General features: G+C 40.9%; 2 protein-coding genes across 4 annotated transcripts in view; both read right to left on the reverse strand.

Moving 5' to 3' along the window:
- tmem19 (transmembrane protein 19) overlaps window positions 1-19,852 on the reverse strand; it is a 1,055,620-nt gene that overhangs the window by 113,345 nt on the left and 922,423 nt on the right. The gene's annotated exons all lie outside the window — the stretch shown is intronic.
- The window catches only part of iapp (islet amyloid polypeptide), an 18,234-nt gene continuing 8,729 nt past the window's right edge, over window positions 10,348-19,852 (reverse strand). For both annotated transcript variants that reach the window (XM_073949022.1, XM_002661840.8), the window contains 2 exons: window positions 16,225-16,350; window positions 10,348-10,969 (listed from right to left, as the gene is read on the reverse strand). In XM_073949022.1, the coding sequence (XP_073805123.1) occupies window positions 10,801-10,969; window positions 16,225-16,350 (295 nt within the window). In that variant the 3' untranslated portion in view covers window positions 10,348-10,800. The remainder of the gene's footprint in view (window positions 10,970-16,224; window positions 16,351-19,852) is intronic.

Below are 19,852 nucleotides of genomic sequence, written 5' to 3' on the forward strand. Positions count from 1 at the left end.
AAATGTAGCCCTGCGGATGTTTCTGCGGACCGCGATTTACGTCTCAGGAGGTACGTATTCGAGCGTTTTTTGTTTTCGTGGATCCGCGCCGCTCTCGTGCGAAAAGCCGCCGGATCAGCCGACTCGGCCGCCCCTCCTCTTCCTCCTCCTCCTCCTCCTTCCCTAAACCCGAGCGACGGTTCGCAAAAGCCGTCCAGAAAAAAAAAAAAGCAAAAGCCCTCGTCTTCGATTTCGACCGCGTTTTTGAATCCCGCCGCGTTCTCGCCCTTATTTTTCGGATTCTGTTTTTCGTCTTACCTGATTTCCGGAACCGCTGTTCCCTGGACTCGATCCCGGTCATCGTCCCCGCGGCCGGCTCCTCCTCCTCCTCCGGGGCCTCCGCTCTGCCGACGCAACGCTGTGAGCTAAGCGGACAAACTGGTTGCATCGGGAAAGCCCTCCACTCGGAGGCGAGCCGTCGGCCGGCGAGCGCAAAGAGGAGGGGCGGAGCGGCGCCACACCGCCCTGCAGCGTTCGCTCGAAAAAAACTAAACGCGGCCTTACGTACCTCCGGCCACGTAAATCGCGGTCCCCAGAAACGTCCGCGGGGCTACGTTTCCAGAATGAGCTTGGGTTGCTTTTTGCATATTCTAATAAAATAATTAAATAAATAAATAAATAAAGTAAGATGTGTCCATTTTTAAAGTGGCAACTCTTATTTAATGTAATAAAAAAAATCTAAATAAATGAGAGATTCATCCGTTGCTCTTTAATCAGAATGTGTAAGTTATACAGAGAAGAAACGGCTAATGAGATTTAGCTTGATTCTATTTCATTATATAACAGCTATTCATTTTTATAAGCTGAACTGTTTGCTAACCCTGCTGAAAAATCCAGCTTAAACCAGCCTAGGCTGGATGGCTGGTTTTAGCTGGTCGACCAGGCTGGTTTTAGAGGGGTTTTGGCCACTTCCAGGCTGGTTTCCAGCCATTTCCAGCCTGGCCTTAGCTAGTCAGGCTGGGAGATGACCAGCTAAAACCAGCTTGACCAGCCTAGCCAAACTGGGAGTCCAGCCAAAACCAGCTATATCCAGCTAAAACCAGGCTGGTCAAGCTGGTTTTAGCTGGATTTGGCGGGTCATTATCCAGCCTGACCAGCTAAGACCAGGCTGGAAATGGCTGGAAACCAGCCTGGAAATGGCCAAAACCCCTATAAAATGGCTGGTCAACCAGCTAAAGCCAGCCAAGCAGCCTAGGCTGGTTTAAGCTGGATTTTTCAGCAGGGAATGTATTTGTTGCTAATGTATACTATTTCTTTTCACATTACTGACATATTTATTCACATATTACTGACCATTTACAATGAAACAGCTCCAAATAAACATATTTAGTAGTTTACTGGGTAAATTACTGGGCTGTTGGAGGAATCCCTTATTATGGTGGGCATATCCCTTATTTTCACATACCAATGTTGACAGGTATGGGGGAAAATGTGAGGTAAACATGCTCAGTAAGCATTGTTAAATCGTTCTGTGGTGTTTATTTGGTGTTGAGCCAAAAACCGTCGGAGAATAATCTGTTATTCGTTGATAATGCGTCTCTGTAAATATCATTAGTGGGAAAAAGGATGTCGCACAGCCCTTCAGCATTCATTTGACCTGAAAACTGCAGTCTAACTTATAGTCATTTCACATGTCCAGTGAGCCTTTCCAATGCACATTTAGTTGATCATTACAGATGCCAGTCTTGTAAATGGGGAACGGGAGACTTTTATTAACCTCGCTGCCCGTCTCTCATCGCTGATAATGCATGTGTCGTTATGCGAAACGCCGCTGACATGTGTTTTTCCGTCTGATGGCTTCATGCGCACTGCACCTGGCCCGTCCACGGTTATACATCTCATCTATTTCTGGCTCGGTGACAGCTTTTTATTAGGGCAGCCACCGGCCGTGTTTGCCCGCTCGTGGCGGTGGACGTTCACCATCAGAGAGACGCGGGAAATGACCAGGATATGTTCGCGAGAAAAATGATGACGACAGAAGGCGGCTATATAGATGTCAATTGAAACGAGGGTCCAAAGACATTTCTCAGGCCTTGTTTCTTTCCTGTAGAGCGGAGAAAATATTTGCATATATATATATATATACCCTACTGAAAAAAACTGCTTAAACCAGCCTAAGCTGGTCAGGCTGGTTTTAGCTGGTCACCCAAGCTGGTTTTAGCTTGTTTCCCAGGCTGGTCATGGCTGGTTTATCAGGCTGGTTTTAGAGGGGTTTTGGCCACTTTTTAGCTGGTCTTAATTGGTCAGGTTGGTCTTAGCTGGTTTTAACTGGTCAAGCTGGTCTTAGTTGGTCAAGCTGGTTTTAGCTGGTCAGGCTGGTTTTAGAGGGGTTTTGGCCACTTTTTAGCTGGTCTTAGTTGGTCAGGTTGGTCTTAGCTGGTTTTAGCTGGTCTAGCTAGTCTTAGCTGGTCAGGCTGGTTTTAGAGGGGTTTTGGCCACTTTTTAGCTGGTCTTAGGATGGTCTTAGCTGGTTGTAGCTAGTTTTAGCTGGTCAGGCTGGTTTTAGAGGGGTTTTAGCCACTTTTTAGCAGGTCTTAGTTGATCAGGTTGGTCTTAGCTGGTTTTAGAGGGGTTTTGGACACTTTTTAGTTGGTCAGGTTGGTCTTAGCTGGTTTTAGTGGGTCAAGCTGGTTTTAGAGGGATTTTGGTCACTTTTTAGCCGGTCTTGGTTGATCAGGCTGATTTTAGCTTGTCAGGCTGGTCTTAGCTGGCTGGTCTTAACTGGTTTTAGCTGGTCAGGCTGGTCTTAGTTGGTCAGGTGGGGTGGTCTTAGCTGATTTTAGCTGGTCAGGCTGGGAGACCAGCTAAAACCAACTTGCCCAGGCTGGGAGACCAGCTAAAACTAGCCTGGCCAGGCTGAGAGACCAGCTAAAACCAGCCTGGCCAGGCTGGGAGACCAGCAAAAACCAGCTTGACCAGGCTGAGAGACCAGCTAAAACCAGCCTGGTCAGATTGAGAGACCAGCTTGACCAGGCTGAGAGACCAGCTAAAACCAGCCTGGTCAGATTGAGAGACCAGCTTGACCAGGATGGGAGACCAGCTAAAACCAGCTTGACCAGCCAGGCCAGGCTGGGAGACCAGCGAAAACCAGCTTGACCAGGCTGAGAGACCAGCTAAAACCAGCCTAGTCAGACTGAGATACCAGCTTGACCGGTCTGGCCAGGTTGGGAAACCAGCTAAAACCAGCTTGACCAGGCTGGGAGACCAGCTAAAACCATCCTAGTTAGATTGAGAAACCAGATTGACCAGCCTGGCCAGGCTGGTAGTTCAGCTAAAACCAGCCAAGTCAGATTGAGAGACCAGCTTGACCAGGATGGGAGACCAGCTAAAACCAGCTTGACCAGGCTGAGAGAACAGCTAAAACCAGCCTGGTCAGACTGACATACCAGCTTGACCAGCCTGGCCAGGTTGGAAGACCAGCTAAAACCCTACTTTCAGCTAAAACCAGCTAAGACAAGCCAACCAGCTTAGGCTGGTTTTAGCTGTTTTTTTCAGCAGGGTAACAAGAAATATAAGCGACGCAGGTAAAAGAGCGATCAGATAATACAAAGGAATGGAGGCACGGTGGCTTAGTGGTACTAACTAAGCAAGAAGCTTGCTGGTTCGAGTCCTGGCTGGGTCAGTTGGCGTTTCTATGTGGAGTTTGCATGTCCTCTTGGTGTGGTGCTTCCTCGCAGTCCAAACACATGCGCTTTAGGGGAATTGATGAACTAAGATGGCTGTAGTGTATGAGTGCACATGTTAGAGTGTATGGGTGTTTCCCAAGGACTTCCACTGTGTAAACATATGCAAGATAAGTTGGCAGTTCATTCCTCAGTGGCAACCCCTAATGAATAAAGGGACTAAGCCGAGAGAAAATGAATGAATATCTCCATAACAGTGGTAATACCTTTGAACGTACATATTATTTGTCAACGTGGAAGCGATTACAAAGCAAATCCCTACTGAAAAAACCAGCTTAAACCAGCCTAGGCTGGTTGGCTGGTTGACCAGGCTGGTTTTAGAGGGTTTTTGGCCATTTCCAGGCTGGTTTCCAGCCAGGTCCAGCCTGGTCTTAGCTGGTTAGGCTGGGAGATGACCAGCTAAAACCAGCTTGACCAGCCTAGCCAGGCTGGGAGCCCAGCCAAAACCAGCTATGTCCAGCCTAAACCAGGCTTGTCAAGCTGGTTTTAGCTGGATTTAGCAGGTCATTTTCCAGCCTGACCAGCTAAGGACCAGGCTGGAAATGGCTGTAAACCAGCCTGGAAGTGGCCAAAACCCCTCTAAAACAAGCCTGGTCGACCAGCTAAAACCAGCCAACCAGCCTAGGCTGGTTTAAGCTGGATTTTTCAGCAGGGATAGCAATGGGCCCAGATCAAAACCTTGGGGAACACCACAGGAAAGAGATTCTTTGGTTTCTGCTTTACATTCTGCTTAGAATAAGAGCATATACAAATGATCAGATAAATAAATATGATATTAAAGATTTGCAAAGGGGAATCATGGTGACAATAGGGTATATATGCTAAGCTAGTGTTACGACCCTGTCTTCTCTTTCTTAGCTTTCGCTGGCCTCGCAGTGTGACGCCACAATTAATTAGTTTTATTTATGGGTGGAGAATGTATATATTTGAATTTTTGGTGAAGAACGGCACTTCCTCTGGCGGACCGCTATTCCACAGAGAGGTCATTTTGCTCCAACTCGTTTGTGTTGCCGTCTTATGTAGCTGAGCTAATAAGTATAAAATATACAAATGCAAATAATTAGTGAACTTCATCAAAACTTTACTTTTTAATTACTTTTGTTTTATATGTTCTTTTCTTAATTATAATGTACTGTATATAGTTTTGATGGAGATGTTTTTTTTTATGCGGAACCATGTTGGCAAATGTTTATGGAGAGCACATATTAGTGGCGCACACAGCAACTCATGCGGTCTGTGGGCAGGCAGCGCCATCTTCAGTGTTGAATTCGCCGCTGACTGAATTAGTTGCGTGCTCTCTCGCTCTGCTAACGAGCCTGGTAAGGATTTTCAAGCGAGTTCACCGAGTTAATTTATGTGACAGTGGATGTATAAACGTGATAAAACTATGATGTATCGAAGATGAATGTTAATAATCACATTTTGAGTGCTTAAAGTGACTTTCCTTTCTAATTGGCAGAGTGGAAAAAGAGAGACGTTTTCGGCAGATTATTGTGCTCTCTGTGTTTTTGCAGGTATGTTTATTATGTTTTGTTAAGTGATGTTTGAAATCTAATTATACAAGTTGTGTAAAATGAGGTCTGTGTGCAAAGCAATATAATTTTGCATATATAAATGTATTTTATAGTGTTAAAAGTTTATCCCTGCTAAAAAAATCCAGCTTAAACCAGCCTAGGCTGGTTGGCTGGTTTTAGCTGGTCGACCAGGCTGGTTTTAGAGGGGTTTTGGCCACTTCCAGGCTGGTTTCCAGCCATTTCCAGCCTGGTCTTAGCTGGTCAGGCTGGAAAATGACCAGCTAAAACCAGCTTGACCAGCCTGGTTTAAGCTGGACATAGCTGGTTTTGGCTGGGCTCCCAGCCTGCTAGGCTGGTCAAGCTGGTTTTAGCTGGTCATCTCCCAGCCTAAGACCAGGCTGGAAATGGCTGGAAACCAGCCTGGAAGTGGCCAAACCCCCTCTAAAACCAGCCTGGTTGACCAGCTAAAACCAGCCAACCAGAGTAGGCTGGTTTAAGCTGGATTTTTCAGCAGGGTTGTGTATTATTTCTGATATTTGACACTATTTTCATTCTATTGCTCACTAATATAGAGACCAGTGACACATTATATTCCTTTTACAAGTTATCTGATGTATACTATAATGTTTATTCTTTACTGCTAATTTTTGTGATCTATTTATTTGTATTTATTTTCTTTTACCTATTTTTATATTTGTTGGCTATTATTAATGGAACTGGTGTTGAATTCGCCGCTGACTGAATTAGTTGCATGCTCTCTCGCTCTGCTAACGAGCCTGAGTGGAAAAAGAGAGAGACGTTTTCGGCATATTATTGTGCTCTCTGTGTTTTTGCAACTTGAGACCTCCAATGTCGCTGTCATCTTATTGGAAAAACACACACAACCAGAGTAAAACTGCTACATTATGTTTTGTTTTGTATTTTGTTGAGAGAATTTCATCAGATTTCTTACTTATTTCAAATCCCTGGACAGTTTCTTACACTTTATTATTCCCTTTAATAAATGTTTTTTTCATTACATACCTTTTTATGGTACGGTCGGGAGCGAGCTGGCCGTAACACACGCCTGATCTCACGAGGAAACGTAAATATTTTACGTTTTGCTAGTGTAGTGGCTAATTCGTACAGTCGTACGAAAATGTACGATTTTAAAAAGGAGGCGTGGCACCTAACCCCACCCCTAACCAGTGGCGTAGCGCAAAATGCGGAGGCCCCCTGCAGGGATCACTGACTGGGCCCCTGATGATGGGGGGAGGTGTCACAAATTGAGGAGCGGGGAAGGGAGGCAGGGTTGAACGACAACGCGGGGAAGCCTTCACAAACTGAGGAGTGATCACAAACTAAAGGCTGATTTATACTTCTGCGTCAAACACCGGCGTATGCTACGGCGCTGACGCATAACCCTTCGCCGTGGCCGTCGCGGTCGCTGATGTGCACCTCTCAAAAAATGTAACTACACGTCGCAACAACGCGTAGCGCAAGCTCTGTGATTGGTCGGCTTGGTAGCGCTGACAAGTCTGGGCGGGACCGAGAGCTGCGCGAATGGCGCGAACCCAATGTAGCGATTGTTTACAAGTGTGGAGTCCCGTGAAGGAGCTCCGGATGGAAAGACAAAAAATTATTGAAAATCGCGATGACGCGGGGCCCCCTAATCACCCCTCCCCGCGGTGCGTCTTCTGTGGGCCCGTCCGCTATGCCACTGCCCCTAACCCCAACCGTCAAATCGTACTAAATTGTACGAATTAAATCGTACGAATTCATACGAATTAGCCACTAAATCAAAAAGTTACGAATTGCCGCGAGATTGCGTTGGATAAACTTCCGGTGACCTGTTTTTTCCATTTTATACAGTTCTGTCACAGCATCGATGTTGTAATTTCATTAAAATACATTCGGTTAAATAAACTTTGGCATTCATTTAGTTGGTCAAGCGTAAAATCAGAATCGGCAGGCTAGCGCAGAAGCTCCATTGAAAATACTGGGGTAAAGTAAATGCTCAAGACATGACTGAGGGAATTGTAATTTAATGCAGTGCTTCTAGTACAATCTGACACCCACTATCGGATATCACTTTAGAGTCCTCCTGTACAGTTGAAGTCAGAATTATTCGCCCCCTTTGAATTTTATTTATTTTTTTATATTGCCCAAATGATGTCGAACAGATTCAGGAAATGTTCACAGTATGTCTGATAATATTTTTTCTTGTGGAGAAAGTCTTATTTGTTTTATTTCGGCTAGAATGAAAGCAGTTTTTAATTTTTTAAACAACATTTTAAGGTCAAAATTATTAGCCCCTTTAAGCCAGTGGTTCCCAACCTTTTTCTTTGGGGGCCCCCCCCATGAACATATACAAACTTTGGAGCCCCCCCACCATATAAATACACACGCACGCACACACATTCTACTGTCTATATATATATGTATAGAAAATATAAATTAATCACTTTTAACTTGTCTTGGCCTTCAATAAAACTAATCTTTGTCTAATCTTTTTCTTCGCCTCTGAAGAACCACTGCATTTACGTTTCTCTGCCATTTTTGTTTTGATTTTGCCTTTACGACGCGTTGGACAAGCCCATTGCGTGAGCAAAATTTAAATAATTATTTAAAGTTATTTATTTTAATTATTTTTACTATTATGTTGGAATTTTAAGCATGTTTTGATTTTGATTTTTTTTAGTACTTGAAAATACATATATAATAGTAGGGCTGCTTGATTTTGGGAAAATCATAATAACGATTATTTTGGTCATAATTGTAATCACGATTATTCAAAACCATTATCAGTTAAAGTCAAAATTATTAGCACTCCTGAGAATTTTTTTTTAGAAATATTTCCCAAAATGATGTTTAACAGAGCAAGGAATTTTAACAGTATTTCCTATAATATTTTTCTTCTAGGCTTATTTATTTTATTTTAGCTAGAATAAAAGCAGGTTTAAATATTTTGAAACCAATTTAACTTCAATATTATTAGCCCCCTTAAGCAATAAATATTTTGATTGTCTGCAGAAGAAACTACTGTTATACAATGACTTGCCTAATTACCCTAATTAAGCCTTTGAACTGCACTTTAATCTGAATGTTTGTATTTTGAAAAATATCTAGTCAAATATTATGTGCTGTCATCATAGCAAAGATAAAAGAAATCAGTAATTAGAAACGAAATATCAAAACTAATATGTTCAGAAATAAGTAAAAAAAAATCTTCTTTCCATGAAACAGAAATTGGGCTGGAAAAGGGTTGCTAATATTCAGGAGGGCTAATAATTCTGACTTCAAGTGTATACATACAGTTATTTTCCACCCTGCAAAGAAAAGAGAAATAAATACAATAGAACAAAAATATTAAACAAACTGTGCTTTAAGCATCTCCACTGTAAGAAAAACACTTTAGCTACAGCAGTCCTTCAGTCAAGACTAGTGAGGGATTTTGTCATTGTTTGATTAATGATAAAAACAGGCGGCAGCAGGAATATTTCTCGCTGTCTCTTTAATGGTTTCTCTTTCACGTCTTTTGATCCTCAACTCGTTTGTTTATTACACAAATGAGGGTTAATATAAATAGTCACTAAACACCGCGTTTTGACACCTATTTGACCATTAATGCGCTCACGTTAAGATGACTTTAGATGTCTGCGCTCCTCTGCTCGTCTCAGTGTGTGAATGAGACCGAATGCTGACCGGCCGCATGCTTCTGACTGCGTGTGCTTGCTGCACACACAAATAAGCACGCGGTCTTTCGCGCTTTTAGAAGCAACAAACATGAACAACTGGAAAGGTGGCGGTATATGATGCAATAAACTTTATCTCGATTAATGCTTTTTTTTATAATCGTTTGAAATCGAAACCGGATTTTCGATTAATTGTACAGCCCTATAAAATAGTGGAGCATTTTTATGCCTTTTTCTACCTCAACACTTATCCTCTCCCGCGCCCCCCTTGTGAACTCTGGTGCCAGGTTGGGATCCTCTGCTTTAAGCTATCTTTGTTTTCAATAGTCCACAGAACAAACCATCATTATACAATAACTTGCCTAATTACCCTAACCTGCCTAGTTACCCTAGTTAAGCCTTTAAATGTCACTTTAAGCTGTATAGAAGTGTCTTGAAGAATATCTAGTCTAATATTATTTACTGTCATCATGACAAAGAGGAAATAAATCAGTTATTAGAGATGAGTTATTAAAACTATTATGATTAGAAATGTGTTGAAGAAATCTGCTCTCTGTTAAACAGAAATTTGGGAAAAAAATAAACTGGGGGGCTCATAATTCTGACTTCGACTGTATAATCTCACACAGCATTGCTGAGGCAGGGTCAACTCTGTATATTTGCATTTCAAAACCGGCATAATACATGTTTTTAGCTTGTATTGCAGAGCCCATGAGAAGCAGGCAATCATTAGATGGGCCAGAGGTCGATAATGAACTAGTACGGTACAAAAAATAGAATTTTTTTGGGCTATAATAGCTTTCAGTAATCAGCCTATATATACAAGCACATGATGACTGTGTGCATTAACTTGTGCGAGCATGTGTGTGTGTTTATCAGTTCGTTTATTACATTGGGAACATTATGAAATAGAGGTGTTGCGAGAGGTTATTTAAATCTGCATTAATGCATTCGACGTGAATATACACTTACCGGCCACTTTATTAGGTACACCTGCCCAACTTTCTAATCGGTGGCCTCCACAGTCACCAGATCTCAATCCAATAGAGCACCTTTGGGATGTGGTGGAGGAGCCGCATGATGGATGTGCAGCCGACAAATCTGCAGCAACTGCGTGACGCCATCATGTCAACATGGAGCAAAATCTCTGAGGAACATTTCCAGTGGCATGTTGAATCTAAGGCAGTTCCGAAGGCAAACGCGGGTCCAACCCGATGCTAGTGAGGTGTACCTAATGAAGTACATTAATATATGTATCATATTCTTGTAATTTAGTGTCGTCTTCAGTGAATAACTCTTATGTGTTTCAGAAATTATTCTGTTATGATTATTTATTTCACTAATATGATCAGTTATTACTTGTGTTTAATCAGTATTGTGATTATTTCATTTAAATTTTTCATTTTAATAAATTTTTTTTGTCATTTTTTTATAAAACACTAATTTATTAGCGTTCATCAAATTATTCCAAGAGCTAATTGTCATTCTACTGAATAATAAACATGCATAGAGATTCATTTAATGCCATATTGCTTTGAAATTTCGAGACATTAAGTAGAGGACTGTTTTTCAAAATCTCTTTTCTTTTATTGTAAAAAAAAAAACAAAACAAAACAAGATGTGTGTTCTGCAGTATTCTATGTACTTCGTATAATACATTTTTATTCATATGCCATGATGATAATGTGCTGCAACACACTACGTGAGCCTTATTTTCATGCAGGGTTTACAGTACCGCTAAATGAAAATGCTGCAAACAACTGTTTACACCAAAAGGCACTGGTTTCCATTTACACAGGGGGGAAATGATACAAATAACACTGAAAACGCAACAGATTTTTAGAAGTATCATACATGTTCTGTTTATTCTTCTGCGTTTCGCTCTGTGAACTACAGATAAACAGGCGACTGCAGCAGGTCCCTCTTTCCGTAAGTGTTGGATCCTACGTTGGTCGGTGCGTAGACTGTGCCGATGGTGTTGCTGGACCTGATGAGAAAGTCTGCTAATCTCTGAGTCACGCAGGTGGCTGTGTTGCACTTCCTCTTTTCCACGTGATGACTGTGGGGTAGTTCAGAAGAGCGTTAGTCATGATCCGGTCAAGTCACATTTATTCACATCACATTTTCGGTAATGCGTCTAATTAGACTAACACACTGGAAAAGTTTTATCAGAGTTCTGTCTAAAGAACACAGATTTTTAAATACGCTACTCTGGGTATGCTTTGTTTACATTTCTGAGGACAGATCCAGACGTTTTGTCAATAGTGTATGCTTTGTTTTTGTTTCAGATACACACCCTTTTACACGTCTTCTATGTTAAAGTGGCACAGATCATCAAGTGAACCACTGAGCTAAAACCTTTAAAAGCAAAGGTGCACTGCGACTATGTAAATTTACCTTTATTTTGCATTGCTTTTATCTCTTTTGTGGAACTCTGCTTCACCAGACTCAAGTACATCTCTGTACAAGGTAAGCTACCGAGCACACTGAGCGCAACAGGAATCAGACACTGTTAGCGAAAAGAACTGAACGAAAATCATCTTTATTCGTTGATATGTCCTTGTAAATATCATTAGTGTGAGAAGGAACAAAAGTTGTTGGCATTATACTACCTCATAGTGTTCATTTTACCTTGAAACTGCAGCCAAATGTATGTTTAAGTACCTTTTGAGTGATTTCAAAGTGGGAATGCAACACATTTTCATTCACTAAAATCGGTCGGCTGAAATGGCCTGTTTGGTTTTGGGCCGAAAGAGAAAATATGTGATGAAAGAAAGGCACAGCGTTCAGTTTACTAGTTTTACTTTCTTCCAATACAAAGTAACTGCATGATGTGGCTTTCACACCGGACATGGAAAGCACTGCGCTATGAAACCCATTCATTTAACTGCACATGCAAGCTGGTTTGTTAATGCGTTGACCAAAAATGCAAGAGCAGTGAATATTGTGCACCCTGGTCAAAATAGCTCAACATTCCCAACAGTCTCGTTCTAAAAATGTACCCCTGTATATATTTCTGGAGAGCGCCAAATACGTTCCAGGATGTACGTTTTTTTTTTTTTTTTTTTCTTGAAAATCGGTCGGAGGCTGCTGTGTATGCTCTTTTAGATCTCAAATTTCTCTCGCGAATGCTGTTCTCACATGAATCCACCAGAGGCCGCTGTCGACTGACTGACCAATCGATTGACCCACCTTCCTCCTTCCCTAAACCCAACTGATAGTGTTTTAAAAAGCACCGATTGACCAGCGACCACCCACCTCCCTAAACCCGTCCGACAATTTTAAAAAGCAATCCAGAAAAAGAACAGCCCTCGCCTGATTTTGACCACGAATTCAGATTTTACCACATTCTCACCCTGTTATTTACTTGCTTATTTTACTTTTTGGCTTTTTTTTTTTTTGTTTTATCCACTTTCTGGAACCGTTCCTCGCTGGACTCGAACCCCATCGTCACGGTCAACTTCTTTCTGCATCTCAAGTCCGCAAATAAATATGGCGAGCCACTAGACAAACTGTGTTTAAAAGCAATAGTGCCCTGCGGGAAGGCCGTACATACGGAAATAAGCGGTCAGCTAGTAAATGTGATAAGGAACGGCTTCATACCGCCCCATAGTGTTCGTTTTAAAGAACTTCTGGCTGCATAATTCGGGATCTCCAGAAATGTATACAGGGCTACGTCTTTAGAAAGAGCCAACGTTGAATATTCCACTTCCATTCAGTTCATGAACCCGTAAACTGATCTATGAATAACCCACACATGCTCACCAGAGAAGCAAAGTACACTTAAATAATGAGCTAATAGGGCATGCCGTGCATGCTTCTTGCAATATAGCAACTATACTAGTCGCCGTGCTCTCACAGCAATGCTGGTAAAATGACGCCTCTCGACTCTGTCAAAAGAAGTCCCTAATATATTGGCTTATGTTTTTTTCTAAAATTAATCTAGTTATTTAATAGCGTTAACGCGAGACTCTTATCAGGTGCTAAAATAATATCGCAGTTAATAAATTCTCAAAGTTGGATTGGGAGCTAGGTCTATTCTACGCAAGCTATGATGACCTTCACCTTGATATTTTAGCGCGGATGTATACCCGGAAAAAAAAGTGCCCTTCTGAATAAAATCAGCAGGATGCCCTTCTGGATCTTACACTTACTTCAAAGAGACAACCGACTACGTTTACATGGACATCTGTAATCTAGTTATCTGCCTTAATAGACAATAATATAGTTATGGTGTTTACATGAAGTACTTTCATGTAAGAGAGCAACAAAAAATCGTGCAAAATTCATGTTTTAACTGAATGAACAGTTAGTAAACACAAGCACATCTTATTGAACGTCATTTATTTTCATCACCAATTATCACAGTAGAACAGTTTCTCAAGCAGTTTGTGATGCATTTTGGAAACAGGAGATAAGCCCCTGATCTAATGCGCCACCTGGCTTGACAAACCCGTTCTCAAAGACTTACTTTTAGTCATTATTTGGGTAGCACACATATTCTGAATGCCTTTAGGAGTTCAAATGAGCCATTTTAATCTAGATGAATCTAGATTAATTCCAAAAGTACAGTGAGATTAATCTAGATTAAAAAAAAAAAAAAACTATGCCCACCTATAAAATACTTATGCATCCTGATTAAAAGCCTTGATACAAACCAGGCAACTAACAGGTGAATCACAACATGACCAACTTTGATTTGCAACAAAGAAGTACATGAAGACAAAATTTAAAAGCTTTACTGAGGGAATGTCGCTACTGACCAATCAGAATCGAGTATTCCAGATTGCCTTGTAAGAAGTGTGACTCTGAAGAATATCGGAGGCACTTTGATCGCGATTCATAATATGTTGAATGTTTACAATCAGAAATCCTGATGTGTATTGGGAAGACAAAGGACAAACACGTATATGAGCCAGAGATTATCATGTCAAATAAAATTTAAAAAAATCCTGTCAGAGAGCAAATTGACAGCCAATATCCAACCTGACAACTATTTGCCTATTTTTCAACCCGGGCTCATTGTGGAAACGTAGCCCCGCGGACGTTTCTGCGGACCGCGATTTACGACCCGGGAGGTATGTATTCGAGCGGTTTTTGTTTTCGCGGATCCGTGAGAGGCCGCTGTGCACGCTTTTTCGCGTCTCGGGTGCCTCTCGGGAGCGCGCCGTTCGCACCCGCGCGAAAAGCCGCCGGATCGGCCGACTCGGCCTCCTCCTCTAAACCTGAGCGACGGTTCGCAAAAGCCATCCAGAAAAAAAAAAAAAAAAAAAGCAAAAACCCTCGTCTTCGATTTCGACCGCGTTTTCGGATCCCGCCGCGTTCTCGCCCTTATTTTTCGGATTCTGTTTTCGTCTTACCTGATTTCCGGAACCGCTGTTCCCCGCACTTGATCCCGGTCGTCGTCCACCACAGCTGGCTCCTCCTCCTCCGGGGCCTCCGCTCCGCCGGCGCAACGCTGTGAGCTAAGCGGACAAACTGGTTGCATCGGGAAAACCCTCCACTCGGAGGCGAGCCGTCGGCCGGCTACGCGAAGAGAAGGGGCGGAGCCGCGCCACACCGCCGCGCAGCGTTCGGCGAAAAAAACTAAACGCGGCCTTGCGTACCTCCGGCCACGTAAATCGCGGTCTCTAATAACGTCCGTGGGGCTACCTTTCCATAATGAGCTTGGGTTGATATTTTTGGATATTCTAATATAAGGGACACCTTTCCGTTAACCCAAATGCAAGCTCTTATGGTTGGCATGAGAACAGCTTAAACGATAATCGTACTTATAATGAAATCTCCAAAGGCTCCGTGTTGTTGCGCCCTGAAACTTTACAAAATCACATGGGGACCTATCTTAAGACATCTTTAACTTAAATATTCATGACTTTGGCTTTGTAAAAATGTTAATATTGTCGTCTTTTGTTTATATGTTTAAGCTACATATGTCATGTGTATATATGTATTTAGTAACAGACGATCCCTCGGAGGCATTGGATTTGGACAGTTTAGCTAAAGGTTCATCTTGTCAGTTTATGTCAATGGCACTGATGCGTATTCGACATGACAATACATCTCAAACAATGTCATCTTCGCATGACACAATTATAACAACCTCATGGCAATTATGTTTATGACAGGTTTATGACAAGGTATGGTGTCCTGATAAAGTCAGTTTGTCATGATAAAGACAATCCTTATTTAATTTAACTTATTATAATAAGTAAAATAGGTGACACGGTGGCTTAGTGGTTAGCACCATCGCCTCACAGAAAGAAGGTTGTTGGTTCGAGTCCCAGCTGGCTCCGGTTTCCAAACACATGCGCTATAGGTGAATTGATGAACTAAACTGTTCGTAGTGTGTGTGAATGAGTGTGTATGGGTGTTTCCCAGTACTGGGTTGCTGCTGGAAAGGCATCCGCTGTGTAAAACATATGCTGGATAAGTTGGCGGTTCATTCCGCTGTGGCGACCCCGGATTAATAAAGCAAACCTGCCAACACTCCAGTTTTTCTCGGGAGTCTCCCGTATTTCAGACCCATCACCCTCCCGTTTTGTTATTTCTCCCGAAAAAATCACGTAATTTAATACTCCCCCTAGTCCTTAGCTTTTTGGTACAGTCTATGACACCCCCAGGTCGCCAACTTTAATATAGCATCCGATTGTAGCAGCTGCCAGAAACCCCCACTAAAGTAGTTACAAACCCTGTTCTCAACAGTGTTATTCAGACACCTCACCCCCGAACACCCCACCCCCCAGTCTCTCGGATTTTCAGAGACGAATGTTGGCGGGTATGGAATAAAGGAACTAAGCCGACGGAAAATTAATGAATGGATAATAAGTAAACTTTAGCAAAACCTGAGGTTGTACGCTCGTTTAATGTTCAGTAATTTAAGTTGACGGGACTTGTAAGGTTAACTTGGTTTAACTTAATAAGGATAGTTCTCTGAAAAACAAATGATTTATGAATGCCTTTCTTTTGTTGAACACAAAGCAAGCTATTCCGAAGAATGTTGTTAAATAAGTTTGACGTTGTAATGTTGTTTTTATATTGTAAAAAACTTGAAAACACACCTTGTCATAAACCTGTCATAAACATGATGTCCATCGTGAGGCCATAAGATGACAATATCGTCATGATTATAAAGTTATAATCACCCCCTTTGAGTAAAGTTACCAAAAACTTCTAAATTGTTCGTTTAAATAGTTAATTTCCCCATCAAAACCCCAATTACAATCGACACCTTTGATGGTGCTACCTACACTACAAAAAATGTCAAACATCTCGAACAATGAATCATAATTGACAACACTTTTGCAGCACAAGTACCTGTTGAGTCCCCGTGGAGGCCGTGGCCTTGTGAGACTCAGGAAGGGATTATCAGAGAGATCCGTGAGCAGCCATCCGTCAGCCTCTCCAAGGGCATCTGGCCGCTCGATTGAGGGAAGCGAGTACCTGACGACAAGAAGAAGAGGTCACTATCATACGCAGATCCGCCACTCGTGACAATCTTCTGGAGTGGAGATGTGTGGCGAAGTGGATCATTTGTGCCCGCTGGTTATATCACTCACACACTTCCACACATCTGCCACATCGCAAAGACGGACCAGTTCTAAAAGCTTACCTCAGATGAACCTGTCAGTTACACGCAGATCAAAAACTAAAAATAACCGGTTATCTGTAAAATACATTAATAAATAAATAAAGAAAAAGCTTTAAAAATCTAAAGGAATAGTTCACTCAGAAATGATAACTATCAGAAATGAGTGGGCAACGATGATGAATGAATTATTGAGACTTTTTATAAATAATTAGAGAAAACATAAAACAATTGCTTATGAAAATAAAAAATAAAATAAAAGATGCCTTAATAGATTTAAAGAGATAGTTCACTAAAAAATGACAATTTAATATTTTTTAAATTAATAATAGTAATAATACTAATATATATATATATATATATATATATATATATATATATATATATATATATATATTTAGTATTATTATTATTCATTTAAAAAATATTAAATTGTCATATATATATATATATATATATATATATATATATATATATATATATATATATATATATTTAAATAAACCCTTTATACACTATAAACTTTAACCACTATCAAGTATATTTTAGACTTTTTAGAATTTGAGAATTAATTGCTTTTAAAACAATTATAAATTAATTAATTAATTAATTAAAGCTGCTTTAAAAAGGAATATTTCACCCAAAAAAATGACTGTTTTTTTATTTGTAGAAATATATGTAATATAAATGATGTTATTATTCAAAAAAGTAAATAATAATATATAAAGTGTCCATTTAATATAATCTCAATCGACTGATTTTACGTGAAATATTGTGTCTAATTTGTCTGAAATTTGTTCTTTTACACGACGGACATTTTAAGCGTCTCATGAGATGCATCGCTTGAAAATAATAACTACATTTACCAAGCAAATTCAATGGAATAAAAACTTTATACACTTAAATCATGTCAATTTGAGACTTTTTACAAATAACTACAGAAAAGATAGACCAAAAAATGTAAGTATAAAAGGTTTAAAGGGACAGTTCCCCGCCGAAATTAATTTCTGTTATCATTTACTCAAGTGGTTTTAAACCTGTTTGAGTGTTTTATGAATACAAATAACGATAATCTGAAGAATGCTGTGGAGAAAAAAAACAGCCATTGACTTCCATAGTATTTTTTATTCCGACAATGGATGTCAATGATTCCTTTTTTCCCCACAACATTCTTCAGAACATCTTGCCTTGTGTTTAACAAAAGCATTTGAGTGAACTATACTTTTTGAGTTGAATCAAGTTAACCAAACAAGTCATTTCAACTCAAATGACTGAACATTAAACTGACTTACGACACCAGGTTTTTACAAAAAATGACATTCGAACTTATTTTAATTGAGATATGAAGAGTTCAGATGCAATTTCCGTCTGAAATTTCCATTGAAAATGAACATTTTTCTCAGCCCTGTTTGTTTATGTTGAGATATTTCAGTTTAAAGACCAGGAAAAGGACTTATCCTTTGCCATAAAAGTGAAATTACCGAACTTACACACAGGAGCCTGATTAAAATGCTCATTTTCGAAGAAAATTTCAGACGGCACATAGAGGTTTTTGCAACCAAACTCTTAATATGATGTTTTAACTTAATGACGAAAGTGTTTCCGATTGTTGTCTTTCCATTAGACCAGTGGTTCTCAAACATTTTTCCCCAAGTACCACCTTGTCTCTCCAAGTACGACCAAAATGACCAGTATTGAAATAAAGTAGCATAGTTGGCCAAATTAAGCAGCTACAGCACGGCACAGTTCGAAAACGAGGCACATTCATATTTATACAATTTGACCGCGTGACTCGCAGAGCGGCATTCTGAAAAGTTAAGAAGTTTTCAACTGCGTACGCCTGGAATACGCAAGCGCGTCGTGCCGCAGTTCCTACTCATTTTGCTAGCCTGTGGGTTCAATTTTGATACTCAAGACGTAACAAGAGAATACGGTCATTTTTCAAAATAAAAGATTTTTCAAAATAAAGGATCATTCAGACTTAGATAATAAATAAAACGGAAATAATGCATTTTTTTGTGCGGCCCGGTACTAATTGATCTATAGACCGGTGCCGGTCTGTGGCCCGAGGGTCGGGGACCACTGCTCTTGCGCGTATCTACATACCTCTTTCTCTAGTTCTGCGTCATGTGGATTGATTTTTAGCAGCTGGTGACGCCGTGCACTAAAGTAAACATTCAGCGCGTTGATCGTAGGCTTTAGAGAACAGCCGATGCTGATCACATCAGTGTTATCGAACATATCAAATCCGAAAAAATGGATTTTAATCATTTGATGTGTTCGATAACACTTTCGTTTACACAGTTTGAGAACCACTATCATTAGACAAAACAAATATTTGTGAGCAAATCTGACTGCAATCTGTTAGACAAACGTATCGTACCATTTATTTGATCACTGATTTGACATTTTCGAGTAATTGTACAGTAAACAACAGTCCAGTAAGATGAAGGATAAAACGAAATATTAATAACAATATTAAAAGGCATTGGAGTTTCAAATATGTTACTATTTGTTTATTAACACTCCAAAAAAATGATGATTGTTCAAACTACTTATTTAAAATGAGCTGAAACAACACAAGTCTTGAGTCTTTAGGGACAACTTAATTGTTGTATGTTCAATTCACTTAAAATTGTAAATACTAACACGTTAACTCAATTCCTTCATGTTGTCCCAACACTAAGCCAACCCAGGCTCATTGTGGAAACGTAGCCCCGCGGACGTTTCTGGAGGTTGCGAAATTTGTCCCGGGAGGTACGTATTTGTTCAGTTTTTGTTTTCGCAAATTCGCGAGTGGCCGCTGTGCCACGCTTTTTCGCATCTTGGTTGCTCTCAGGAGCGCACGCCGTTTGCGCCCGAGCTGTTCTCGCGAAAAGCCGCCGGAGGCCGCTGTTGAGCGACTGTCTGTCTGACTGAATGAACGATCGACCTGGCCAGCCACCCTCCTCCTTCTCCTTCCCTAAATCCAAGCAACAATTTCTAAAAGCCGTCCGGAAAAGAAAAGCAAAAGCCCTCATCTGATTTTGACCGCGTTTTCGGATTTCGCCGCATTCTCGCCCCGTCACGAACTCGTTCGCTTTTATTTTTTGGATTCTGTTTTTCTTATTTATAGAACCGCTCTTCCCTAGACTCGAACCCAGTCGTCGCCGCTTCTGGCTCCTCCGCCTCCGTTCCTCCTCTCCGCCGACGTAACACTGCGAGCTGGTTCAAGCGGGAAAGTCCTCCACATGGAGGCGAGTGAGCCGTCACAGCCGGAGCCGTACCTCCGGCCACGTAAATCACCTCCAGAAACGTCCGCTACGTTTTCAGAATGAGCTCGGGTTGCACAAATCCTAGGTTAACCTAATGGTTTTA

The sequence above is a fragment of the Danio rerio genome, chromosome 4 (assembly GCF_049306965.1).
Source record: "Danio rerio strain Tuebingen ecotype United States chromosome 4, GRCz12tu, whole genome shotgun sequence".
NCBI classification, from domain to species: Eukaryota; Metazoa; Chordata; class Actinopteri; order Cypriniformes; family Danionidae; genus Danio; species Danio rerio.